The sequence below is a fragment of the Strix aluco genome, chromosome 2 (genome assembly GCF_031877795.1).
Source record: "Strix aluco isolate bStrAlu1 chromosome 2, bStrAlu1.hap1, whole genome shotgun sequence".
Classification (NCBI taxonomy): Eukaryota; Metazoa; Chordata; class Aves; order Strigiformes; family Strigidae; genus Strix; species Strix aluco.
This window is the reverse complement of record NC_133932.1, coordinates 8740223-8767446: the sequence shown is the minus strand read 5'-3', so window position 1 is coordinate 8767446 and position 27224 is coordinate 8740223. Positions and strand designations below refer to the sequence as shown.

General features: G+C 43.2%; 1 protein-coding gene across 29 annotated transcripts in view; it reads right to left on the bottom strand.

The window, feature by feature from the left end:
• The window catches only part of LOC141917559 (rap1 GTPase-activating protein 1-like), a 65586-nt gene extending 38707 nt beyond the window's left edge, over positions 1 to 26879 (bottom strand). For 6 of the 29 annotated variants that reach the window (XR_012621371.1, XR_012621372.1, XM_074810938.1 and 3 more), the window contains exons 1-11: positions 23497 to 23677; positions 20070 to 20163; positions 19588 to 19623; positions 14410 to 14457; positions 13268 to 13306; positions 12979 to 13170; positions 3053 to 3156; positions 911 to 989; positions 585 to 638; positions 411 to 494; positions 59 to 159 (exon numbers count right to left, since the gene is read on the bottom strand). Coding sequence is in view for 23 of the 29 variants with exons in the window: in XM_074810938.1 (XP_074667039.1) it covers positions 59 to 159; positions 411 to 494; positions 585 to 638; positions 911 to 989; positions 3053 to 3156; positions 12979 to 13170; positions 13268 to 13306; positions 14410 to 14457; positions 19588 to 19623; positions 20070 to 20163; positions 23497 to 23540 (875 nt within the window). In the remaining 6 variants the exon portion in view is untranslated. Of the gene's footprint in view, positions 1 to 58; positions 160 to 410; positions 495 to 584; positions 639 to 910; positions 990 to 3052; positions 3157 to 12978; positions 13199 to 13267; positions 13307 to 13517; positions 13652 to 14409; positions 14458 to 18736; positions 18970 to 19587; positions 19624 to 20069; positions 20164 to 23496; positions 23680 to 26629; positions 26730 to 26773 lie in introns of those variants that run through there. The other 23 variants (XM_074810855.1, XM_074810839.1, XM_074810845.1 and 20 more) reach the window with 12 other exon arrangements.
• Between the last annotated feature and the right edge of the window lie 345 nt (positions 26880 to 27224).

Genomic DNA, 27224 nt, shown 5'->3' with positions numbered 1-27224 from the left:
TCTGAACACATGATGTTACCCAACTCAATCTGGCTTTCCAACTGCGCTGGCTACGTACCCACGGAAATCCTGCAGCTGAATTTTGTCACCAAGGAAATCCAGAAACTCCAGGAAACCCAGACTTTCTTCTGTGTTACTGAAGACTTCTTCTTCGGTCGTCTTCAGAAGGAAAGGAGAAGTCATAAGGAGCACAAGCAGTACAAAGAACAGGCAGTAATTTCTATACATACTTCAACCAGCTTTGAGGACCTGAACAAACAAATTGATCAACATAAGGCAAGTTTCTATCCTTTCTCTTTATGGCATCTGTATTTTTCACAGGATAGTACAGACCTTGTTACTATATTTAAGCTAAGGGAGATGACTCTTTGTGTTTTGCCTCAAGTATTGTGGGATCTGAGGGAGCTCACCTGTCCAGGTTTCTGGTAGATGACCCCAAATTTGAAGTTATTGCTTATGACATGTTCATCAAACGCAACAATAAGCTGCGAAGCCTGAGGTAACGAAAATATAAATTATCAGTTGGACGTCATTAGCCAGACCTTGATGGAAAAGGAACATACAGACATAGCAGAACATTATACCTTGGGGTACAGGACAGGAAAGAAGCGTTCAACATTCACATCCTCACATAGTAGCTGTTGAGTGAGAGAGAGAGAGGGAAACAGAAGTGCGATTATCATGTACCCTAGCTTGCTGTGGGCATGACAGCATAGGCACTGTTTATAATTATCTGACAGGAGTCCCTTCAGGCAAAAACTCAGAGGTAAAATTAGAAGAGAAAGAAGAGAAGTCAAACTGAGGTGTAAAGGGAAGCATGTAACAGTACTATTGGGGAATAGGAGAAAAGAGGGAAATGGGAGGACAGAGGTGAAAGTAACTTGAAGAATGAGGCAAGCACGAATCTCACCTTTGCCATCTGGACAGCATTGGGAAACTCATTCAGACAGGAAATGGGGATCAGGTCATGTTTGGTGCCAGTCCGGGTCCTGACACACAACAAAAAAATGCATTAGAACAAAGGCTGAAGGGAGACATAAGCAACACTGGCTCTTTGAAGAAAGAATAGCCATTCCTTCAGACTATCTCTAAAGCAGTTAATTCCAGAGGATTAATTTTAGGCCTGGTACATACAATTTGGAAAAGGGAGGTATGCACACTTCTCACTGCTCATCACTTGTTGTGGGGAGCAGAGGAAGACAAAACAGGGATGCTTAGTCTCTTGCTCCTTAGCATTATTTTCTTGCTTTAAGAAATATTTTGCTTCCCCCCCACATTCTTTCACAGAAATCCAAATGTTGAAATACAATTCATGGACACAGTATTATAATAGATTCATAAAATCATACAAGGAGGGTTTGAAGGACTGTTAAAAGGTCTGTAAGAGACAGCCTAGGAAAGCAGATCTATGCAAAGTATAGGAGGCAGAAACTGGTGCAGCATTGTTCCAGAAAGCTGATGGAGAAGAAATATTGGATGGGTTGTCAGAGTCCTATTCAAACCATTATAAACAATCTATTGAGCAAAAGGTGCTGCATATAATACAATATCTTAATAGAGGAATTACTGCCCTTTTGTTCTTCACTGGTGTCTTCCTTGTAGGAAGGTTTTTGGGCTCAGACAAACATTCCCTGGCACAGCTCACAAACAGGCACTCTCTTTTTTCCCCCAGATTATTGCTTCACCTGGCACTCTGAAGTGTTCTCCGCATACAATGGAGGAAACCCACCAGTGATTCTTTTGTAGCTGACTTCAATGCAACTGCTATTTTCCCTCAGTCCTGGATGAGTCCTTGTCAGCAGCACCTGTATGTCACCTCTAGCACATTGCCTACTGGAAATGCACCCAGTCCACAGTGCGGTAAAAAGCATTTCTGCACCATGCCTCTCCACCTACACAAGATACATCTCTGATCTTCCTCTAGTTCATTCAGCAGCTCTCTCTAGGTAGTGGCTCTCTGTGGAAGCCCTAAAGGTTATGGCACTTCACAGGCTGTCCTGGGAAGCTAAGGAATGTTCTAGCTCACCTTCAAGGGACCCTTAATCTCAAGTACAAAGCTAGGCTGCCCTCCATCAGGAAAACCATATCCTCCTAGAGAATATGTACTCACAAGTCTCTAAGTAAACAGAGTAAACAGGAAAACTTTCTTTTCGAGGGAAGAACAGATGTTTTTCACCCAGGAACTATAAAGATGTGCCTGAAAACACCACTTCAGCTTCCTGAAGGAAACTGATGAAAGAAACTCAAAGGGGAAGGCAAGAAAACAGGGCTCAAAGGTTTCTTTGCAGTCCTCTCAAGGAGAAAGACATGAGATTCACACTCACACCTATACAGAGGAAGCTGAGGGTAAGATGAGAGACACAGCACAGTGTGCTGGGTTTGTGTGTGTGGCAGGGTTTTGGTATCAGGGGAAGGGGCTACAGCAGTGGCCCCCTGTGAGAAGCTTCTGGAAGCTCCCCCAGATCCAAGTGGGACCTGCCTCTGCGCCAAGGCCCGGCTAATTAGCGATGGTGGCTGCACCTCTGTGATAACGTATTTAAGAAGAGGAACCTGGGAGGAAGAGGAGAAGTTGTGAGGAGAACACCTATGTGAACACCGAGGTCAGTGGAAGAAAGGAGGAGGCAGGGGAGGTGCACTGGAGCAGAGACCCCCCGTGCAGCTCCTGGTAAAGGGCAGGGCTGTGCCCTACGCCGCTGAGGAGGGGGAATCAGGAGCAAAGCTGAGCCCAGGAAGAATGGAGGGGTGGGGGGAAGGTGTTTTTAAGATGTGATAATGCTTCTCACTGTCCTACTGTCTGTGAAGTGTTTTTGTTGTTATTGTCTGAATTAAATTGATGCTTTTTTTTTTCTTCCCCTAACGAATCTGTCTTTTGCCCATGATGGTAATGGGTGAATCATGCCTCTCTGTCCTTACCTCGATTCCTGAACCTTTTGCTTTGTTTTCTCCTTCCCAGTCCCGAGGGGGAAGGCGAGAGTGAGCGGCTTCATGGTGGTCACTCTGGGCTCAAACCATGACACACAGTAATGTACACTTCAACACCAGGCACTGTTACCTCAGCAACAGGCGTAGATTTTCCTGTTTCTCAATCTGTTCATACTTCACAGAAAGTACCAGATAGCCCAAGGACACGTCACTGGAGTAAAAGTTCTGGTGCTCCTGAAAACAGGAAGAGAATGAATGCATTATTCCCAACATGCTTCACAGAGAAGTTTACCAGATTTTTTTGCACACAACCTGTCACTCAAGATTAGCTAATTTTTTCTTTAACTAGCAATGGCATGCTTGAAGACATGTATATACTGTCTCCCAGCCCCCTTGATGATCAATTCATGAGCATATCAGTCAAAGTTTATTCACTGTCAGTTCAGTTCCTCCTCAGCTGTCCATCATCAAAAGGGCTCCTGAGAAGGAATAGGATAAGAACATTCAGCAACACATTTTGAAGAAATCAAGTTTCTTGTAAATAAATTCATCTCTTTCACAGACTTCCCCTGTATCCATTCACACTCTGCATGACTAAGTAGTGGTCTCCAGCACATTCAGCTGGATGTGGTCACGGGCATTTTCTACACAAACAGTAATGGCAGGATCATTATACCAAATGGTTGATCTCTAAGAGCGCTCACATCTCAGAGAGAATGCAGTCAGAGCTCCAGGAAACTACTTTGCAGATGAAGACTGCTCAGCAGTGCCAATAACACTGCTTGAGCTTTAGTGGAGTGTGCCTCGAACAGAGGGAGTAATTCTGTCAAACAATTAACCATAATGCAAACATTTTCACAGGCTCTACATAGAGGTGGCTGTGGCCATATATTTCTCCTGGGTATACAGCCATGTTCCAATGGCCTGGGTATAGCAATATATATATTTTTTAATATATATAACATATATATTGATATATACAACCTCTAACCTCAAAAGGTTAAAGCCTTTTGACAAGGAATGTGAATGGAAACCTGTAGCACAATGAGAATACTATACAGGTGGTATCATCCAGATTGCTCTTATCTTCCTGGTGGAAAACCACTTTATGATCAGTATTTGGAGCTGGCTGCTACATAAACTCTAACCAGATAGCTGAGACTGAACTCATGCTTTCAGCAAACAGTCCAGAATACAGGTTGAGGTATAAGCAGGAAAGAGACACCAATGAGAATGTCATGCAGGGGATTCAATTTTCTCTGGATTAGATTTGATTAGATTAATATCTTAATCTCTTGCTGATAATGAGAACTCCTGTTGAAAGGGGCAGTAGTACATTCCAGTATTTAGCCTCCAACCCAGGAGAATATAGTAAGATTGGTATAGTACTTCTAAGATAGCAATAATGGAAGTTGGGGTAAGACTCCTTCTCAGCAAAGCAAAATCATAATAAATAAAACAAAATAAAGAATCCCAAACCTAGAATTGTCTCAGCTACCCTATAGCAGGCAGAATAATCAGTGCCTCCTTTGCCTTGCGACCACGAAAATCAGGAGAAAGTCATATAGCAATCTGCTGACAGTGGAATCAGGAATGTGTCCACAGAGATCTTCAGTGTAGAACAGTTTAGGCAATAGTAAAAAAAAAAAAAAAAAAAAAAAAAAATCAAGGCTTTCTTTTGATATCTTTTGTAGACAAACCTTGGGATTTTCCAAATCCCAGATGATGCACCTCAAGATACCCGGCTGGGCACAGCGATCATGAAATAAGAGAGTTCTCTATTCTTAGAGAGGCCAGGAGAAGGCTAAGCAGAACTGACATACTGGACTTCAAAAGGGCTGACTTTGTCTTGTTTAGGCACCTGCTTGAAAGGATCCCTAGGGAGACAATCCTGAAAGGTACAGGGGTCCAGGAAGGCTGGGCACTCTTTAAGAAGGAAGTCTTAATGGCACGGGAGCAGGCTGTCCCCAGGTGCTGTAAGAGAAGTCAGCAACAGAGAAGACCACCCTGGCTGAACAGGGAGCTTTGGCTGGAACTCAGGGAGAAAAGGAGAGTTTACGGCCTTTGGAAGAAGGGGCTAGCGAGTCACAATGATTACAAAGAGGCTGTGAGGCTATGCAGGGTGGAAATCAGGAGGTCTAAAGCCCAGCTGGAAATTACTCTGGCTTCAGCAATCAAGGACAACAAGAAATGTTTCTATAAGTATGTCAGTAGCAAAAGAAAGACCAGGGAGAGGCTCCATCCCCTGCTAGATGCAGGAGGAAACATGGTAACAAGTGATGAGGAGAAGGCTGAGGTGCTTAATGTCTTCTTTGCCTCAGTCTTTAATAACACGACTAGTTGTATTGAGGGAATCCAGCCTCCTCAGCCAGAGGACAGAGACTGGAAGAACGACCCCCCCGCAATCCAGGAGACAGTCAGTGACCTACTGCATCACATAGACACACACAAGTCTATGGGACCAGATGGGATACACCCAAGGGTGCTGAAGGAGCTGGCTGGGGTGCTCGCCAAGCTGCTTTCCATCATTTACCAGCAGTCCTGGCTGACCAGGGAGGTCCCGACAGATTGGAAATTGGCCAATGTGACGCCCATCTACAAGAAGGGTCGGAAGGATGATCCGGGAAATTACAGGCCTGTCAGCTTGACTCCGGTGCCCGGGAAGCTGATGGAGCAGCTCATCCTGAGTACCATCACACAACACATGTGGGACAACCAGATGGTCAGGCCCAGTCAGCATGGGTTTATGAAAGGCAGGTCCTGCTTGACAAACCTGATCTCCTTCTACGACAGGGCGACCTGCTTATTGGATGAGTGAAAGGCTGTGGATGTTGTTTACCTTGACTTCAGTAAGGCCTTTGACACCATTTCCCACAGCATTCTCCTGGTAAAACTGGCTGCTCGAGGCTTGGATGATCGCACGCTTCGCTGGGTAAAAACTGGCTGGATGGCCGGGCCCAAAGAGTTGTGGTGAACGGAGTTAAATCCAGTTGGCGGCCGGTCACAAGTGGTGTCCCCCAGGGCTCGGTTTTGGGGTCACTCCTGTTTAACATCTTTATTGATGATCTAGACGAGGGGATCGAGTGCACCCTCAGTAAGTTTGGAGATGACACCAAGTTGGGTGGGAGTGTTGATCTGCTCGAGGGTAGGGAGGCTCTGCAGAGAGACCTGGGCAGGCTGGAGCGATGGGCTGAGGCCAACTGTATGAGCTTCAATAAGGCCAAATGCCGGGTTCTGCACTTCGGCCACAACAACTCCCAGCAGCGCTACAGGCTTGGGGAGGAGTGGCTGGAGAGCTGCCAGTCAGAGAGGGACCTGGGGGTGTTGACTGACAGCCAGCTGAACAGGAGCCAGCAGTGTGCCCAGGTGGCCAAGAAGGCCAATGGCATCCTGGCTTGTATCAGCAATAGTGTGGCCAGCAGGGACAGGGAAGGGATCTTGCTCCTGTACTTGGCACTGATGAGGCCGCACCTCAATTACTGTGTTCAGTTTTGGGCCCCTCACTACAAAAAGGACATTGAATGACTCGAGCATGTCCAGAGAAGGGCAACGAAGCTGGTGAAGGGTCTGGAGAACATGTCGTACAAGGAACAGCTGAGGGAACTGGGGTTGTTTAGTCTGGAGAAGAGGAGGCTGAGGGGAGACCTCATCGCCCTCTACAACTCCCTGAAAGGAGGGTGCAGAGAGCTGGGGATGAGTCTCTTTAACCAAGTAATAAGTGATAGGACAAGAGGTAACAGCCTCAAGTTGCGCCAGGGAAGGTTTAGACTAGATATTAGGAAGTATTTCTTTACAGAACAGGCTGTTAGACGTTGGAATGGGCTGCCCAGGGAGGTGGTGGAGTCCCCATCCCTGGAGGTGTTCAAGAGGTGGGTTGACATAGCGCTTGGGGACATGGTGGAGTTGGGATCTGTCAGTGATAGGTTAACGGTTGGACTAGATGATCTTCAAGCTCCTTTTCAACCTAGATGATTCTGTGATTCTATGATTCTGTGATTTCCCACTTGTGGTTCTGTAGGAAAAAGCAGCTCTGTCCACTCACTGAGAAGTCAGACGCTCCCAGGAGATAAAACGCACAGACTTTAATGGGAAGCTTGATTCCCAAATTCCACTTGTCAACTGTTTCACAGAGAAGAGGTACCAACTGCTATCTTGTTTGTTGATATATTTTCTCATTATAGTGTTGCCCATCACCAATTAAATTGAAAGATACAATCAAAGTACTCTGTATACATTTTAGCGTGTACAGATTCTGTTCTGATGTACACGAGTGGTTTTTTGCTGTTTGTACATAGATCTCCTCAGCCTAAATGCATGGTCAGATTAAATGGAGGAGAGAGAGAAAACAGCATTCCCTTGCAAATAACGAATGGGCTGTTGTTGTGGTTTGAACCTGGCCGGTAGCCGATCACCACGTGGCTGGTTGCTTCAGCTTTTCCCCACCTGGTAAAATAGGCGAGGGACAAAAAGGAAGAACTTGTAGGTTGAGAAAGAAAAAGGTTATCAATGGTAACAAAACAACAGTAACAATAGGAAGTCCAAACGGGTAACACACAATGCGATTGCTCACCAGCAGCTGACCGACAAGCAGCCCGCTCCAGCAGCAATCCCAACAGAACAAAGATCCCACTGTGCAGACCCAAAACAAGAGAGAACCTGCCTCCTTTATATACTGAGTATAACATCATATGATATGGAATACTCCAATGCCCAATCCGGGCCTGGCACCCCAGGCCGAAATCCAGGTCAGGTGCTCCAGCTATGCTCTCTCCCAGCTCAAGAAAATTAACTTTATCCCAGCTGAAACCAAGACAGCTGTTCTACCACCAGAATAGCAGTCATCTCAAATCAAAAAGTCACTTGCAACCTGAGAAGATGGCCGGGGAGCATGAAGTCAGTAACCAGGATTGCAAGATTCAGAGGGAGCATCACAGGAAGCACTGTATAAATGCATCCTTGTGAAGGACACAAAAGCATTATGCACTGCGACAGTAAGTTAAGTTGTACAGTCCCAACTTGCACAATTTGGAACGTGTTCTGTGAAAGGAATAGTCTGGACACAATAAATTAATAATAAGGACTCAGCAGGAGCAAAGTGTGTAATTTGATCAAAAAGAGCTGCCAGTCTGACAGTTCCTTCCTCAGACTTTTGCCTGGAAAATACATAAGGTCTGTTCTATCTCTGATGGATTGCAACCCTTCTCAACACACTGAGTGCCTTTTGCTGTGGAAAAAATCTGTGGAAAAAATCAAATACAATTTTTTGTATTTGCCATAGTTCTGACTCACTGTGAAATAAAGACACATTTAGTGAAATACTCTTGATACCTATATGGATGTAGACATCTTGAAGTCAACAGACATAAATCAATCCCCTCTTTGGAAAAAAAAAAAAAATAACTAAGACTACAGTCACTACCCTGAACATGGATGTGAAGATGAAGATATTGAACTCTATTAGAGATATCATCATCTTCAGTTCTTCTTTGAGACAGAAAAGCCAACATCAACAACTGCCCTGCAACTGACATGGGGAAAAAGTTCCATGGCTTTGGGTGCTAGCATAGTCTAACTTCTGCTGAAGCAGACCGAACAAGTGGGTCCTGAAAAATATAAGGTATAAGTAAGAGCAGCAAACAGGCAAACAGAATAATGTGGCCTCTAGCTGCAGTGTTCAAATCACAGAGTTCCAGTGTGATCTGTCACACAAGTTAATGGTAGTGACTGAACTTATCTGTACGTGGGAAGAAAAGCTGAAATCAAAGGAAGCCACAAAGGCTGAGAGGGCAACTTATTTCTCCTGACCATGACTTTTAGTATACTGATAGATTTTTGAGATGCGAACAAGAATCAGGTACAGTAGTCACTGTGACCAAGGGCAGAAAGACAGAACAGCTGAGGAATAGATGGATTCAAGGAGCAAAACAAGACCATGCTCAATGGTCAGTTGAAGTCTAGAATCAAAAGAAGTCTGTAAACAAAGTAAGTCATATGTTAGGGTGGATGCCCAAGACAGGCTGTTAAGGAAGAAGATAGAACAATGCCAACAAAAGTCAGGACTAGAAGGCAGAACAAAGGAATAGGAGCCAAAGCTTTTGAGGTTAGCTGCAACAAAAAGTAACACTGAGCTGCAAAGACCAGAAAATAGAATGCCTTTTGATGAGACTTCTAAGTCAGACCCCAGCAGGTCTGACACACTGGGATCTCAGTTGCTTTGAAGACTATCAGCTCTGAACAGGCACCAGAATTAGTGGAGGTCTTAAAATAATTGAATTTTTGTCAAAGCTACTCTGGCTACCTAGCTTTTTCCTGAATGTAAGCCTGGGTTTTAAACTGAGATCTGAGTAATCATATGTCTGAACAAAACTATAATTTCCTCATTATGACTTTTTTTTCCTCTGTGATTTTCTTTCTCTGTAAAAACATGTAGGCAACAGAAGGCAGACTCAGAGTCCTTCAACGTACAACAACATTTATTGTTAGCTGTCCTGACGTTAGAGATGAACCATGAAAAGGCTTTATGGTTAATACTGAAGATTGCAACCCAGTGGTGACAAGATGCCCTGCAGCTTAGATGACTTATGTATAGGTACAAATTTGTTCAGCCATAGAAGCTTTTTCTGTAACATTTAAGGCACTCTGAAAGGAAGTTCTGGATTTCAAACAGATGTCTGTAAAAGCACTTAAGTATCTTCCATGGGGCCAAGAAAAAATTCTAACAGAATACACAAGGAGTGCTGACAGTTTACCTGAGAAGTTATAAAGCTATTAAGACAGCTGCCACATTCTTTGCCACTTGGGTTATTTTTGATAAAATAGAATTATTTTTCACTACTCAGTAACAGCAATTGCACCAAAGATGAACAAACCAGACAAAAGTAAAAGACATCTTCCCCATGGGACCTGGTATGTTTCATAACCTCTTTTAGCAATAGGAGCATAGGAAGCCAGAGAACACTAAAAGATCTTTACAGGACTCAAAATAGGTTCATTAGCCCATTCTCTTCCTTCAAGACAACCAAAAATAAAAAAAACAATTAACCTTGAAAAAACTTGGCAACCTCTGGTCATCTGGTAAAATACTGGGATGATTTCACCCCTGAAGAAGGAAGAAAAGCAGCTTTGGTGGCCAAATGATTACATGATGCCCTGCAGGAAGATATCGATACCTGAATATCCAAACATATCAACAGTGATAGATAACTAATAAACTTACAGTACTGAGTAGGCAGCACCATTATTCCAGCAAGCCTTCTTGTTGGAAAAGCCTAAGGTGTTGTTTGCCAGTCAGATGACAACAATGACCTAGAAGCTACTGCCATTGTTGGCAACTCCAGAACACAGAACAACTAAGACTGGGCTGGTACTGAAATAATAAGGTTGTCTCCTTGCATGCCCTCCCTGCATCTCTGCTTAGACAAAACTAAACAAACAAACAAAAAAAAATCTTGGGCTGATGTCAGCTTGTCATTACAGGAAAACAGGATCAAGCTACAAAACACATACCAAAGGAAAATGATCCTGAATATAAGACGACCTACAGTCTCAGCAACTCGGAGAACGTGTTTACTAAAACCATAGACTTGTAGTAATGAAAAAAAAAAATTAGAGAGACTTTAAAATAACAAAAGAGATCATTACAATTATATCTAATAATAAAAATGTCCTTTGATTGCTTCAAAGGGTTTCCACCTCTTTGTCCTAGGCTATGCTAGAATTACACAGTAATACCTTAAGACATAGTTCTTTTTGCTGAGAGGACTCCACTGAGTCAGCTCCCCAACAGTTCCAGCACTGCAACAACAATACTTTAACCAGAACAAAGAAAGGACAACATAGTGGAGAAATATGTGACTACATATGAGTATAAGGCAAGAAAGCTTCTCTCATCAAGCTGTCAGCTGTCAGCTTCAAGTGCTTATGAAACTGCATCCTAAGATTCCTTGCCTGGCCTTTCCAATGTATACCTTTATTAAATCCTTCCTATCTTCAAGCTACTTCTTTATTAGTCTTGAGAAACAACATAGACATTTAATAATTCCCACAGTATACGACATAAGGTTTTGCAGCCTTCTTCCTACAGGCAAAATGAATCCTACTGTGTAATCTTCATATAAAATATAGACCATGAAACAAAGAAAAGGACTGAGCTATGGCTTGTATGTCGTAGCACTTTTTTTGGTGGTTGTTTTATAGGATCTGCTGTAAGGTGTTCTGCAAAAAATCAGAAGAATTTTCCGAGTTTGAGTGACCCAGCATATGCACACCCACAACACACACATGCATATAAAGTTTGTAATACCACACACACTCTAATCTCTCATCTTGCTTAAAGGATATTCCCTAAACCACTGGCTATGCCTCCCCCATCACATGATTCTTATGACTCTTCTTCAGCTAAGAATTGTCTGCAGATATTCAAAGCATGCAAGAGACCTTTCTTTACCTTTCTGAAATAACCTTCCCATGTTATCAGCAAGAAAAGGACCTGATCCACACAGCACCAAAATCACTGGTCTCTCTAACTTTGCACTGAAGAAATACTGTCATTGGGGAAAAGCTCTGAGCTTTCCCCTTACCTAAGCCTTTAAGCCATGGGTAAAGACATGGGTAAAGTTTTCTACCCATGGGTAGAGTTTTCTGTGACAAGAGTCCTGTTCACCTTGTTCTTTTCTGACACTGGCTTGCTCAAAAACTTGCATGTTTAATTGAACATAGACACACATTCATCTCAATTAAGACAAAGAATAAAACACTGGACACTGTAGAAAAGGAAGAATATAGAAGAGTGTTTTTCTGTAGTACTGCAGCAGTGGTGGTTGGGCACTTTGCAAATGCATATAGTCCAATGATATGGGAACTCCTGTATCTCACTGGTAATGAACAACGATGATATGGCCCTGCTTGAGCAGGAGTATGGACAAGATGAGCTCCAGAGGTCCCTTCCAACCTCAACCGTTCTGTGCTATCAGGTCAGCAGTGAATCCTACAATCATTCCCTGAAAAAAATCATATCCCAATTTGCCTCTCATCCTAGCTGGCTCTGGAAACCTTCAAGCACAACCCTAAATTTACCATGACAGAAAAATAATTACAGTTGGCATACTGAAAGCTTCCAAAATGTCACAGGATAAATGTCCAGCAGATCTGTCAGTCTAGAGAGGAAGGATACTTTGTATATAAATTATATTAATATTAGTTTCTAGTGTTGCACACTACACAAGATCACTCAGACAAGCCCAGCTACTGCAGAACAGGTCCCCAGCACTGCTCAAAGCTCCACCTCTTCCTGGTTTTGCATTTATTAAGCAGTTGCAGTGGGAGACCACTGAATAAGGTGCCAGTGAGGCTTTCTTATCTCCTTATGTCATGAACTGAATTTCAGAAAAGATAATGGGTTTGTTCTCACTTGTTCGTGATGGTTAATATCATCCTGAGATCCAGTCTGGGAATCAATCAATCCTCTAAACAGGCCAACCCTGATGGACCTTAATGGCCAGCCACCTAACATCCACTTTATGAGGTCAAGTTCTGTTTCCCTATCTGTCAGACTGGAATTTTTAAAGTCAGGGAACACTTAGCACCAAACTTACTTAAACAACTATAAAACACATTGTCCAGATTCTTCATACACATTCTGTGGTGACCATACTTGCTACTATCTACACGAAGGAAAATGGACCATTTTGCTTACTCTGAGGGGCTTGCACAGTCAGTGCTGAAGTCCCCTCTAAAAATAATACCACCTCCATTTCCAGTATTATTACCAAGGTTGGTATCTGTCCAGGAGCCTCAAAAGAGCTTCTTAACCAAACATAAGCATTTCCTGTGCAAATCTTTCTCTTCTGTTAATGAACAGACCACAAGGGGACAGGACCAAGTCAACACACTACAGACCATATGGTAGTATGTACCTTATCTACATTAGCTCAAGGCATCATGAGGAGTTGAAATGGAGTCGCTGTGCAGTTATGTCTAAGTCCATCAGAAAAAGCCTGAGATACATTTCAGCCTTGAGGCTAGGTGGGCAGAGAAGGCTCTGAAGGTCAGCCTTACCTTTCCCAGAAAATGTTTGCGGTACAGCTTGGCTGTAGGGTCACTTTCCAGTTTCATTTTACCACTCCAGGGAAAAGGTACATCAGACAGAGTTGGACTCAAGCTGGAGAGGTTGTGGCTGGTCCCTTCAATCCAGTAGCCCCCAAACTGGGGTAAGATAATGAGAGGATATGGCCAGCCTTTCTGTAATACCTATTTACAAGGACAGAGAACAAGAAAGCTGAAAGGCGAACAAGCTGAAAAGCCAATGAAGTCCAAGGAAAAACAGAGGAGAGCGGTACTAACTCACCTCATGGATGCTGGGGTAAGGAATATACTCCTCTTCTGTCTGAAATCAGAAAAAAAATTAGCAAAACTGCATGACATCTTTTGAAGTGTTATGCTCTCATGATGGCACAAGCTGTGCCCTCAGCTTCCATTCTGCCCTAGTCCATCTTTAGTTTTACTTTAGGATTTAAGGTTAGACTCCATTTCCCAGGTCTCAGCATTATAATATAGAACTTCGAGAACAATATATTTAGGAGTCAGATTTCACCCACCTTCCTCCTTGAAACTACACAGAATACAGGCATGCAAAATGAGGAGGTAGACAAATAAGAGGCAAATCGGATGAGGTTAGGAGTGACAGTCTCTCTCCTTTCCTTCCACACAGTGTTAGACAGTTGCTGTTCTTCTGCAGATAGAGATGACAGTAGGGATGGTAGAAATAGTACTGTTATTTACAGTGAGATCAAGGTTGTATCATCTCCATAGCTAGACCTGTAGTATAGAGCTGAGCACTGCTGAGGCATTACTGCAGGAATAGGAGCAGCATCTGAGCCACTTTATGCCTCTTGGATGCCCCTTCTATCACCACAAAGAGCACTGACCATCTCTGTCAGAATTGAGCTGTATCAATTCTCTACGTGGCTTTTTTTAAAGATCATTCCAAGATTAAATTCAAGGTCAAGGCTGATTTTAAGGTTACTATGCCTGAGCTGAGACTGAAGGAATGGAAGGAAGAGTTAAGAATTTAAAGATGGGGATCTGTTCTTATTGGCCTAATATTGAGGGAAACAGACCAGGTTTCTAGTAGCATCTACACAAGTCCTCAAGCAGACTACTGAAATAAATGCAATGTGGCTTCACAAGTATTATTATAGTCTTACATCGAATAAAATTTAAGAAATTACTTAGTCAAAACTAAGATTGCTAATAATAACAACCACTTAAATCTGAAAAAGGGAAGTATTGATTCTATTTCAGCTACATAGTTTCACCCTCTTGTGCAGCAACATTATAAAAAAAAACCAAAACCAAACAAGCATATGTGTGTTCTTGGGCTGTTTGTAGGCACCCTGCTCACTCCAAGATGAAAATACACTGCAAGACAGGTCAGTAATTATCTGCCATTCTCAGCAATTTAGGAGGCAAAAACCAACTTGGCCTGACCTTGAGAGGAGCTGGAAGGGAACATCTTTGTTCATCCAGACGACTCCCCTGGAAACATAAAGTCACAGACAGTGAATCCTGTGGTTTAGCATGTCTGTTTCACTTACCCTCTGTGTCCTTCTCTGTATCCCAAATATGAATATTTTGTCTCTCTATATGATTTTCTATTTTATGCAAGTTTGGAATAAACAGGAGGAGTAAAGCTAGAACTTGGCCAGTCCCCTAGTTTGGCATTAAAAATGACAAGCTCCCCCCCACCTTACATCTCTTAAAAAGCAGAATACTTTTGATTTCTGTCAACTAACTCCCAAACTGATTCTCTTATTTAATTTCCTAATCTCTTCTAGCTACTTTACTTCCTAGCCCAAGCAATAAAAAAAAAGGAAGAGAAAGAACACAAAAGAACAGCATTTCAGACCATTAATTCCTGTTCTACTCCTCCCTCTCCCTTGAAGATACGGTCAAGCAGAGTATAGAGAACCACAGAGCAGGGTTAAGAGAAGTAACAAACACTTGTTCTGAGGATTAAGGTTAGGCAAGAAGACTTCTTCTTATTAAGCAGCTTATGTGCCTTGCTTCCATCCACATAAGGGTACAAATCTGTCTCTTGGAGGGAAGACAGAAAATCAGAGCCGCTCTCCATCTATACATCTGACTAGTGCAACAGCAAGGAGCCACATAGCAAAGCCCTGCACATCTGCTTTCCTAGGCACTGTTACTGTCAGCTGGGTTGGAATGGCAGGGCAGAAGACTACTGGATGCTTAATTGCTTCCTGAATCAGCAGCTGGCATCCAGACTTGATTCTCTTTCTTAAGGCTATTATATCCTCTGCCTTCTCACCACGGCAACAGTAGCTCACTTCCACCACACTTCCACAGCAGAAGCACACAACAGGAAAAATTTAGTGAGAACAGCCCCAACACAGACTGAGCAGAGGCCCAGAATACAAGAAGCCAAAAAGATATGGGGGCCAACAGGCTGCATAAAATGCTGGCCGTACTCCCAGTAGGCATCAATACAGACAGAAGAATAAGAGGCAAAATTTGCATTGGAAGCTGAAGACCAGGATTCAAGTTGTAGCTTTCCCCTATACCCAATACATGAGTATTCAACTACTGCCCCCTAAATCTTGTAACTCTCATACTGGAACATGATGCTGAGACTACATTTTTTATACCATCAGTGACTGCTTAATGGAGTGGCTAATCAGGGATTCCAAACAGGATAAGCAGCTCTTGACTTTGTTCTGAAAATGAGCAGGATCTGATTTATAACAGCTATGTCTATGCAAGTATTCTACAGTGGAACTAGCCTGTAAACTAGGATCTGGCAGAAATATGTAAAGCTCAGTGGAGCTCTACCATGGAAATTTAAGAAGCTCAAGAGCAAAAGTTTGGTACCAATGTTCCAGCCATATAGGTTGAAAAAACTGCCAGTATAGCAACATTAGCATTGAACAATAGTAACATTACATTGAGGATTAATAATGATCAGGATGCTCCTTGCAGGAGCAACAAAAGAAAAAAAAAAAAAAGAAAGAAAAGGTATCTGCTACACATAAAAATGAGGTTATAGAAAAAATGAGAAAGCTTATTAAAAGAACCTAAAAAATGAGCCATAAAAAAAGCTAAACCTTCATGAAAAGATGAGGAGCCAGACCTTGAGCTCACAACAAATACATAACACCTTCAAAAAACTCTTAGAAACACCAAAAGTAAACCAGTATGGCTAAACTCCAGGGTAAGGGAGACTAGTGGTAGATGCATGAGGGCATTTTTCATAGGTCTGAACAAAACAACAAAAAATAGCAGTAACAATTTTAGTTGATTAAATATAGAAACACAGTAAAGCAAGTAAGGAACAATCTTCAGATAACATAACAATAGCAAAAAAAATTATTTTCCTTAACTATATTAGGAGAAAGAAGCTTGCCAGACTGTCTATGGGGTGACACAGGATCAAACTATAAAAGCTGAGCTTTTTTATTTGTATTTTCAACAAAGAAGCCTGAATAAGATTAGAACTATTCTTCATAGGGAAATCAGAAGATCTGTTTCAAATTGCAATGACAGCACTGACAAAACGAACAACAAATTACCAGGACACAGCGAGTTGTGAAATTAAGATGGAACAGAGGCTGACAAGCGATCTTTACCTTTTCCAGAGGTAGTAGTAACCATTTTGCAGTTGGGGAAGTCATAAATCCAAGAAAGTGGAGTGCATGACAAAGTGCAAATGGATGTTTTGTTGATGTGATCTGGAGTTTCACCTGTCAACCTAGTGTGTTGGGGCTCATGAGGAAAGCTAGGTTCTGAAATAGGGGTCTCTGGAACAGTTCTTTGGGGCAACAAGTCCTATGCTCTATCTAAATAGGATTAAGACAGGAGGAACATGTAGGTACAAAGCATCCCCAAGTCTTCCGGAATGAACTGTGGAAAATACCATGACAAACTTGCTATGCACTGGGAGCTTCTGCACACAGAAACAAAGATTGGGAAATGGCAATTCTGTAAGATCTCTCTCCCCTTTCCTGGCATTTTTGGCAGATCCAATAACTGCAGAAACTTTCCAGTTTCAAAGGAGGTCCTGGTAGGAGACCAGCATCTCAGAGAGGCCTGAGGGAAAACTTCCTAGGCTGCTGTAAAGGAGCTGCTGTTTGTATCAGAGCCTCTACAGAGCGTGGAGGAATGTGCCAGCACATTCCATAACTCTGCACTGTTCAAGGAGCTCCTGGTAGCCTGGGAACAGAAGACAGAGTGAAGCTTAAGATACTGGCAAAGATTGAATGCAGCCCTGATCTGTGTAGTCCAAAGCTTTATTTTAGAGGTTAGGCAAGACCACAGGGAACTTAAAGCATAAGCTGTTGAAGTGTCAAAGCATGGGCAGAACAACTGGTTGATGATCACTGTCATTCCTCAAAAAGGACAGGCATAAAGTATAGCAGTCTCAGCTACCTGTTGAGACACCCTTCTGGTTTGGTCCAGTTTGGCTTGCAGCACCACTTTTAGGGAAACACCTTCCCTCACTGTCTCCCTGGGCAGTACTGGAGACAGCAGCAGTCTGGGAATCTGATATTCCCAGGACCTTGTACAGGGGAGACACCTGGCTTGAGCAGGAGGAAAGAATGAACAGCAGAAAAAAGAGCCATCCAGACCCTCAGCCAGGTCCAACATGGCACAACAATGCTATGATGTGTTTTTTAAGGGGAAAGAGCAGCGCCTTGAGGAGTCTCAGAACAGACAACTTAGATATAAAAGGGACACAAGAAGAAAACATGAAAGGAGGTGTGAGAAAATAAGACTGAAAGATATGTTGAAACTGTACAAATGCAGACTAGAGGTAGTGAACATCACACCAATAAAGACAAAAGCAGGTAAGAGAAGAGGGATTGGCTATGCAAGGATGTGAAGACCTGAAACATCTGGGTTTATTGGCTGAAATAAGATTTGCTTGCTTTTCAACTGCTTGAACTGTGGAACAATCTAGGAACAATGTATTCCTAAGTGTCCTTAACAAAGTATTTACTGTGACTTCACTACATCCGTATACATAGAACAATGGAGCCAGTAACCCATTTTCTTCAAGTAATGATATTAAGATTTTTTTTTTTTTAAAAAAAGGGGGGGGGGGGGGGGGGGGTGCAAACTTCATTCCCAGATCTCAGGGACAGGTTTCAGTTTAAAAAGATAGCACAACTTTACCTGTTAATTCATCACACATAGTGCAAAACGGCTATGTTAATTCTCAGTCAAAAAACTATACTCCAACCTGATTGTTAAAGTACTCAAAAACTAATTCTAACCTGTGGCTTTGTTGTTGTTACTTTACAGGAGAAATGTCCAAGTCTCCTGCTTTGCCTTTTACTCACTGGACTGCTAATGAAAATCCCAGATTTAATTTTCAAGAATGATTGATTGAACAAATCTAAAGGATAGCAAGTCAAATGGAAGGAAAGGGAAAGCAAAACCAGAAAAGAATAAATAATGAGGAAAAATATGAAGAAAGATCACAACAAATAATAAAAAGAAATATTGGAGTGGGGAGGTTTTTTTCTTTTGGAAAACACCGCTCTTCCCTTCTTTCAAAAAAATTGCTGTCATACTTAAGCAGCAGTTATTAATTCTCCTAGTGCAAGTCAGGTTACAAAGCAAGCTAAATTAAAAACCAAACAAAACCAAACAAGGTCCGTGTCTGTCTACACGTGAATATACAGAAGATACACCCCCAGCCCCTCTTTCCCCCACTTCTCCTTTCTCATCTGCCAAATAGTACTTCAGCCTCATAACTCTATACTCAGCATTCTGCTGCCACCTTCCACCTCCTCACCTTTATAGTCCCACCAAAGTCTTGCATTTTCCTCATATCCATAATTTGATCACCCAAATTCCAGAAAAAAAGTTAATTGTTTCTTATAAGTTTATTCCTGCAGATAATAAAAGGCAGGAGTTGTGTGCCATGTTACGCGGTGTTAGGTGAAAGTTAACCACAGTATTTTAAAGAAGGTGTACCACTTGGAGAAAATATTGGTAGTCTGTGAGGATGTGCTGAGAAGAGATCATCTGAAAAATTTACAGATTTTGTTGTTAGATATATAACATATTATTACATTACTATCTCTTTACTTGATAAGGCAGGGCTGGGTTTTGTCCCCTTTTACTTTATTTTAGTTTTGTAATCTAATATATGCAACTAAATGCACATATTTCCATAAGAGAATTAAGCCAGAGTCCTTCCTTGTGCAAGTTAAAGATAGGGACTACAGTAGGTATTTATTAAACTGTTTGACCTTGTTAAATGCAGTTATGTTAATATCCCATTAATCACCTGTCATTAGCAGCTGCTACCCAGCAGAAACATAGTTTCTTGAAGAAGATGCCAGAGATACCTTAATGCAACTTTGATTTTCTCTCAGAATCACACTTCTGCAAAGGACAGAATTATAATAATTTGAATCTATTCCTTCCATCATGTTGGTTGGAAAAATGAACACAGGAAAATGCTTTTGAAACCCCATTTAAGAGTAGGTATAGGAGCTTGGGCCTAGAAGAGCTAAATATTCTGCAAGCTCAAATTAAAGGGTATTGGAAGTGAAGTGACAAGACAAATAACAGCTGATTATTTGTTTAGCTATGAAAAATCAAGAGATACCAAAGTCTGACAGAATAGCTTCTTCTTACCTGCATTTTTTCAATCATCTCAAACAAGTCCACAGTCTGTGAAAAGATAACAGGGAAAAGAATTTAACATGTGCGAAAGCTAACATTATCTTCTGTGGTAACCCAGATACCAAAGCCAACAGCTCCTTCCATGTTTTGGCACAGATACTACTTGCTCACTGAAGACAAGGTAGAATCATTCTTCCTTAAGAGATAGCATGGACAATACAACTGGCCAAATTGTCTTCAGCTTGTGTTGCAACAGCTTGACCTGGAACCTGATCAGACAGGTTATCATGAATTTCTCTCTTTCAACAGGTCAGACTACTGACGTGATACAGTATAGCATAAGAAATGATTAAATGAACAAGTGTAGGATTCTCACAGAAGTGGGCAACTATAGCTATAACGCATGCACACAAGCTTGCTTTCAGTCCTTTCTTCTGCTCAGTGGTTCAAGGCACATTCCAACCCTGACCCAGAGGAACATGGACTGCCTTTACCTTGTTGGGGACAGCAGCAGCAAGAGCACATGGAAAACCTTGGGTGGGTGAGTCTATAACATCACTGAAGCAGCACACCCCCTCCTCAGACCTCCTGCAAGAGACAGAGGCAGAAGGGGGGGGGGGGAGAAAAACAAAAAAAAAGAAGAAAACTTCTAACTCTCGGAGAACTCAAGATGCTAGTGCTTGCCTGCAGTGCCTCCTTCTGCTGTCTTCTGCTTATGCTTCCTCTCCCCAGATCACTTCTTGCCTATGAGGAAGCTGTCATTCCCTGTGAGATACCCTGAGCTGTCTTAACTTACTACTTGCCGCCTGCAAACATCCTGGATATAACAGCAAAAATCTTCTGGCCCTGACTGCTCTGTCTCTGTTCACACACACTATTTTCCTCACAACTGTCATGTAAGTGCTGAATGATCTTTTTTGCCAAGTTCTTCCTCTATCTTAGATTGGCAGCAGAATACAGATAGGTCTCACGGGAAGCTTTGGGATCAGATCTCAAAGCTGAGCCATATTAAAAGAGCTGAAAGTTCTCAAATATCACTGAAATCAGCACCTAAAGGACAGCCCCAGTTGCCACAGCCTGGGTATTAGTCTCCAAGACAGGAACATAACAGACATGGTGCTAGAACAGAACCGATACACCCTGCAGGAGAGATACAGGCATGGTTCAGTGTTATCACTGGCATCAGTGGCACCCAATGGCATCACGTAACTTGTATATAGGCTGATCTACACAAAGTAACACAATGCTTCCATCCCACAATTTTCTCCTAAAATTCAGATGAGAGACATCTGTGTAATGCATCTAGAGATTAAAGCCATAATGTATATGAGAGGGAAGATGTAGGAGTTAGTCTTGACATTCTCAAATAAATACTGGACTAGTTAGATGGCAAATGTATTTTAAATTAGTATTAATATTACACTAACACATGCTTTATTTATCATCTTATTCATTTACTTGAAGCATGTTTGTGACTAATAAAATTTATGTCCAAGGCAGTACATGAAAGATTTTCATTATTTCTTTTAGAAATCTGAAGTTCCTGTGAGCCCTAAAAAGGTAACAATTTGATAAATTCTTGTTTTCAGCAACTAATCATCTCCAGAGAAGTAGAACTTTTGTGAAACTGGATGCCCTGGGGCCTTGTTGCATGCTATAGTGTTTTTCTTTGGCATGTCACTGGTTTGAATCCTGAATCATTCAGAAAACAGTAAAACACACACCTGCAACACGAAAATCCAGCAGCTCCTACATGATGTCATCGTGGCCAGTCCTGCCCCTGTTCTCTCAGCACAAATTCATCTCTACAATTTGGACTGACCAGAGCACTTCATGCAGCAACTGCTCTTTACCGTTCAATTGTAGTACAGTTCTATTGTCAAAATGACTCCAGCAGACGCCAAAATCACCAGTCTCATTTAGAGATGTTCTCAATTCTGTCACTATCTCAGGTTAGGAATGTGCTGAGGGACTTTAAAAATCCAAGAGAACGACTTAGATTTTATGTTATCTTTTACAAAATATCACAAAAATTTGGGGCCACTGTAACTATTGCTTGAAAGTCCATTTGTGAATTTTGAACTTCTGGAATAAAAAGCACTAAGCTCCATTTATAGAAAGAGAACATACTTCTTTTCAAATTGGACCTTCAAAGTCTTTGATCACAGAAAAGCAGAATATTATCCTTCTGAAAAAGAAAAGCAATTCTGCAGACTGGGAGCGGAATATGTATCTGCAAATGTATACTTGCTGAAGCTTTATTTTTAGGAAATGGCAACAAAGAGAAGCAGAGGGCCTGGAAAATGCTGAAAACTAAAATAGGATTTTACTAGTGCCAGTAATCAGCGCATTAATTTCAATCAGGTAGCCAAGCTAAAAGTAGACACTGCTGATCTACCACTCTCAATTGTGAAACAGTGCGAGAAGCACCTTAGCAGACCTCTAAGCCACTATCTCCATACGTACAACTCTGCTCACACCCTGTATTCCTGTCTTGCAGCATCCTCTGCTATTTCAGTCCTGGGATCTCCCTATACAGCTCTCTCAAAATCATTCCCAACTGCTATAGCTGAGCCAGTTCAATAACCAAATCAATGCAAACGTTTGTTCTGAGAAAAACACAAATTGGCCTTGACAGATTTCATACGTCCTTTCGTAAGTATTCCAGAGGTAAAGAGCATCTGTGACACTCTGAATAGACAAGCGCCCCAAATCTTCAGGTAACTGTCTTCCTGAAAGTTCCCAGGGAAGTGGGTGCATAGCTATTGTAAACACCTTTGCTAATCTGGAAACCTTCCAGGAGGAGAAACAATACAGCATGATTTGCAGCTAATTATGGAATGACAGTATAATAACTAGCATCCCAGCCTGATGAGTGATTCTTGCAATGAGACACTGATATGTTTTTTAAATCCCACACTAGACAGGACAGGCAATTCAGAACTGAAGGTAATTTGAAACAAGATCAGTCCTGAAATGCTCATATGGAAAATTCTGAGCAACCACTTCCCTTGACCAACAGCTCTTTCACTCCCTCGCTCCTCCCTTAGAGGGACGTATTTGCTCTACCAAATACAAGTTTTAGGTATTCAGTGAAAACAGCTGAAAACATGACATGAATAGCCTTACTCTACGAACACCTGTACGGCTTTGACTTTTGCTCACACAGATTCCTAAAATTCAAGAGAAGGAATTACCAAGACAGAACTAGGAAAAGGAAGCAAGTACTCCAAATGAGACGAGGATTGCCCTCAGCCGGTCACAAACTTTTCTGCCCACAGACTCTGACTTCCAGCTGCACGCCCCTTCCTGGCTACTGGGGAGCCTCCCTGAGAGCCTCTGCTCCCACATGCGGGCAATCCCTGCTCAGGATCTGCCTCTCCTGGCACCGACAACGTGGGCAGGGTATGGAAAAGGCCCGGAGAACCCGGCTGGCTTTCACCAGGCACTACCCTGCAGGGCAGGAGAAAGGAGAACTCCCGAGTGAAATGAATCTCGCCGCGCACCCGTACTCCCACCTCCTGAGAAGAGCAAACCGGAGAACTCATCCCCTCCCAGGGAGGCAGGGGTAAAGCCAGAGGGGCTCACTTGCGCCCCTTCTTTCCCTTCAGTGAGGGGCGCAGCCGCTCACCCACCCCCCTCCTCCCGCCCGGAGCGGGGCCCCCAAAGCCAGAGCCGGACCTTCCGGCCATCACCTTCCCTCTCCTCGGCCCCCCACTCTTTCGGGCAACGGCCGAGGGCTCTTCCTCCCCCTCCCACAACACGGCGGCAGCCGCTGGGGTCGGGACCGGCTCCAGCGCTTCACCCCAAACGCCCGCAGCCGCTGCCCTGCCCTGCCCCTGCCGGGGGAAGGGAAGGGCCGGAGCCAGGCGCCCGGAAGGAACAGGGCCACCCAGTACCAGCCCCAGTACCGGTACCTACCCTCTGCAGGCTCCGGCAGGGACGCCGTGCTCCCGGGAAAACATGCTGGCCTGCCCTGCTGAGTCAGCGCCCGGGTTCCCCCCTCAGGAGCCTCCTCTGCTCCTGCCTCGCCATGGAGAAGGGCCCCGGCTGCCTCCCAAGCCCCGGCTCCCGCCCCCACCCCTCCTCTTCCTCCCAAGCCGGGCTTCAAAGGAGAGACCGCAAGGGCACCTTACAGTGGGGACCGGGCCGCGGCCCCGGGAAAGACAAAGAGGAGGAGGAGAGATGGGGAAAGATGAGAGAACGGGGGGTGGGATGATGACTTCTGCCCCCTTTCCGCTGTGGAAGGTCAGTTCCCCCTTGATCCCCCCCTTTCTGGGGAAGCCGTGGATGGTCGCAGCCCACAGGCAGGCTGCCGGGACAGCCGAGCCGAGGAAGCCGCACTCCGGGCTGTCAGTGATGGTAACACAAGCAGTGTTGAACAAGGGTGGCAGAGGGGTCCCTTACTCAACTCTCCCGAAGCTCTCAGTATCCAGAGGGCATCAAGGCAGTCCCCCACAACCTCCCATTCCCTTCAAGGGAAGACTAAGAAGATAACAAACTCGCTAGCCTTTGGTATTTGGAGCTGATTTACATCAAGTACTACAGAGATTTGGCTCTACGTGTCCCTTATGAAATAGCTCACTGATCTAACATGTGAGCTATTCTCTAGGGAAGCTCAAATTTTGGGGGGGTCAGAAACCTCGAAACCTCAGAGAATGTATTTGCATTCACTCATCAGTAGATTATCATTCCTGATGAAAACCGAGGATGAGAATCTTCCATTGCAAGAGTACATATGTACTTGTGTTTCAATAAGACCACGGAGCTCTTCTGGACATACTTTTTTCCTGTGATTCCCTGTTTCATTCCATCGGATGATGTAATGTTTCCTCTTTACATCAGGGCCTATAAAGGCAGCAGCTACAACCTTATGCCAAGTGTCAGCCTCACACTGGGTTTGTTCTAATTCATGAAAGGGACAGTAGGAACCACAGAACGAGACAGAATTTGGGAGGAGCCAGACAGCTAGGAAAAGATACAAAGGACAAGTGAAAGCAGAATGGAGAGACCAGACAGAAAATACAAGATAGCTGATACAGATGAACAAAAAGAGAGTAAGCAAGCAGCTACATCAAAATTTTAGGGATAAGAGTGCAGCAATTTCATCCTAATGCTTCCTACTGATGAAAGACCTGGATATAAATTATTACGGGGGCTTCAAGGGTCTGTGGGTGGGAAAAGAGACTGTAAGGAGTAAGGAATCAATCAAGGTAGGTGACAATTTGAATGGACAAAGAGAGGAACCACTTGCTGGTTTCAGGAACTTGCATGGAGGCCAGGTGTTTCATTTTCCTCTTGCCACCCTCTTTTCTTTTTTTTTTTCCCACAGCAGATCTGATGCTAGAGTATGGGCCAACGCATGCAGCCCCCTCCTCACTCCAGATGCCTCCCAGATGTGTCCAGGGCACTGAATACAGCAGCTGCTGTCTGCACAAGCAGTTCTTATTCATTCACCTGGATCTCTGAGCAGAGTTGTGACTGGGCCAAGGTAAAGAGCCAAGCTTGCCACTTCTGCTGCATCCAGGAAAGAGGAAGAGACATTATTTTCTGCTGCTAGAGAGGGCTGCCAGCAGTAACTACTGCCCTCCCCCATCCCAGAGTCATTAGCAGCAGCAATAGCAAGCCTGGCCGTGGTGAAAGCAAAGTACATAGAGAGGCTCAGGTCTTTCTGCCATTCTTCATCAGCTTGCCATGACGGACAAGAGCCAACTTTGTTCACATACAAAACCACACTGGGATCAGCTTTCATTTAACTGCCTCACAGCTTTACCTAACCTCCTGTGCAACTCCACCTGTGTACAAAGCCCTCAAGACCCACAGGCAAACCAGTGAACAATTATTAGATACCCTAATTACTGTTCTAATTAGCCTCCTTTAGCAATAATCATATGACTAAATCCTTTCTACATGTAAACAAATCACAGGCCCCCTTTCCCCTTACTGTTCCTCAACTTATAAGCAAGCTAACAATTTTTACTATTTACACAGCTGATGCAACAATATAAGCCTTTAGTTGTACTAAGTAGATTTTGTTTCTGTTGATACTTGCATTCTTATATGACTAATACTTATAGTCCCACATTGTGAGACTACATATATACATATAGACATATAGACTATATATAGACATATATGTCTATATTCGCATAGATCATTATGCATTTTATAGCTCTGTGTGTTTTAGGGACTGGCACACAAGCTTCTGTTCTTTCAGGTATTCTTCAGGTATGTTAATATATGTATTACAGTAATTGATGTCTATATATTTTGCTATGTAATTTCCTAATTTTTGTTAAAATACTTTTTTCATTCTTGTAACTGAATTAGCATTGTACCTTGCTCACACAGGAAAAGTCTGTATTAGCTGTAACACAGAATCTGATCTCTGCAATGTTATTAATTGAGTCATTGTAAGAACATCAGAAGCTGCACAGTACCACATGAACACAGCAGTATATCCTTCCAACGGTAAACTCTTCAGGGCAGAATTTGTATTTTTTTTTTTTATTTTTTACTACAATATTACACTCAGATGTTACAAACTCATAGATGCACCCACAGATAGAAACATACATGTTTTCACATTAACTGTTTCCACAGATCCATGCACACAGCTTCTAAATATAGCAGCCAGTGTGTACAGACAGCACTTCCCACTGCCCACTTGGACTCATCATTTTATGTCGAAGGTTGACAGAATCAGGGTGGGATTCTTTTGAGTCTGGACAGACCCTCTTTCATGCCCCTGTCTCTTCAGTTTGTCTCACTACCTACACAGATATCCCCACTTCCACTCTCCTTCTCTCTCTCTCCCCAGCTGCTTCTCTACACAATGCAGTATAGCACAATGTCTTTTAAAAAGTATAGTCACTTTCCCTGCTGAGGCAGAAACTGCCCCAAGGTACATCCATTACACAACCAAGCAGCAGAGAAGATCTGGAACAACCCTCCCCCAGCTACCTTTGCTCCTATTCCTTCTAGATGCAAAATATCTTTAATTGGCTTTGCAGGCAAGACGAGAATAAAAGCAGCTGAGCCATTCATCCCCTACCTGAGCAAGGATCTCTCATCCCCAGCTGGTGAGCGGATGGAGGCAGGGAACCCAGCTGCTCTCCTTTCCTTGCACCATCAATTATTCACGTAGGTTGCAGTGTCCTCCCTCTCCCTCCCGCCCTTTCTCTTCCGCTGCCCCCACCTGCTGATGAGCGGAGAGCGAGCAGGTCGGTGCTGTCGGATTTGAAACTAGAGATCATTGTCGATCGAACAGCCGGTCTGGGGAGCAGCCCTGCTCTTAAGCAAAGATTGGCCCTGAGGGAAGGGGTCAGACTGGCAGCTCCATAGATGCAGCACACCCGCATCCTGCTCCCTGCACTGCTAATCCCAGACCTGCAGGGGTGACCTTTAAAAATGAGAGTTGGGGGGTTTTTTTTAAAACCACATTTTTTTTTAGTACTCTCAAGTATAATGACAGTTATTTGGTGGCAGTGAATTGGGTCATGTGGATTCATGATCAGAGTAGGAAGGGAAAGTAGCAGACTGGAAAAATCTGAAAATTGCTTACTTAGTACTGATTTAGTCACATGGCAAAGGCACTGAAGAGGATAATCTGAGGGGACAGGATGACATGGTACTTTCTGCAAATGCTT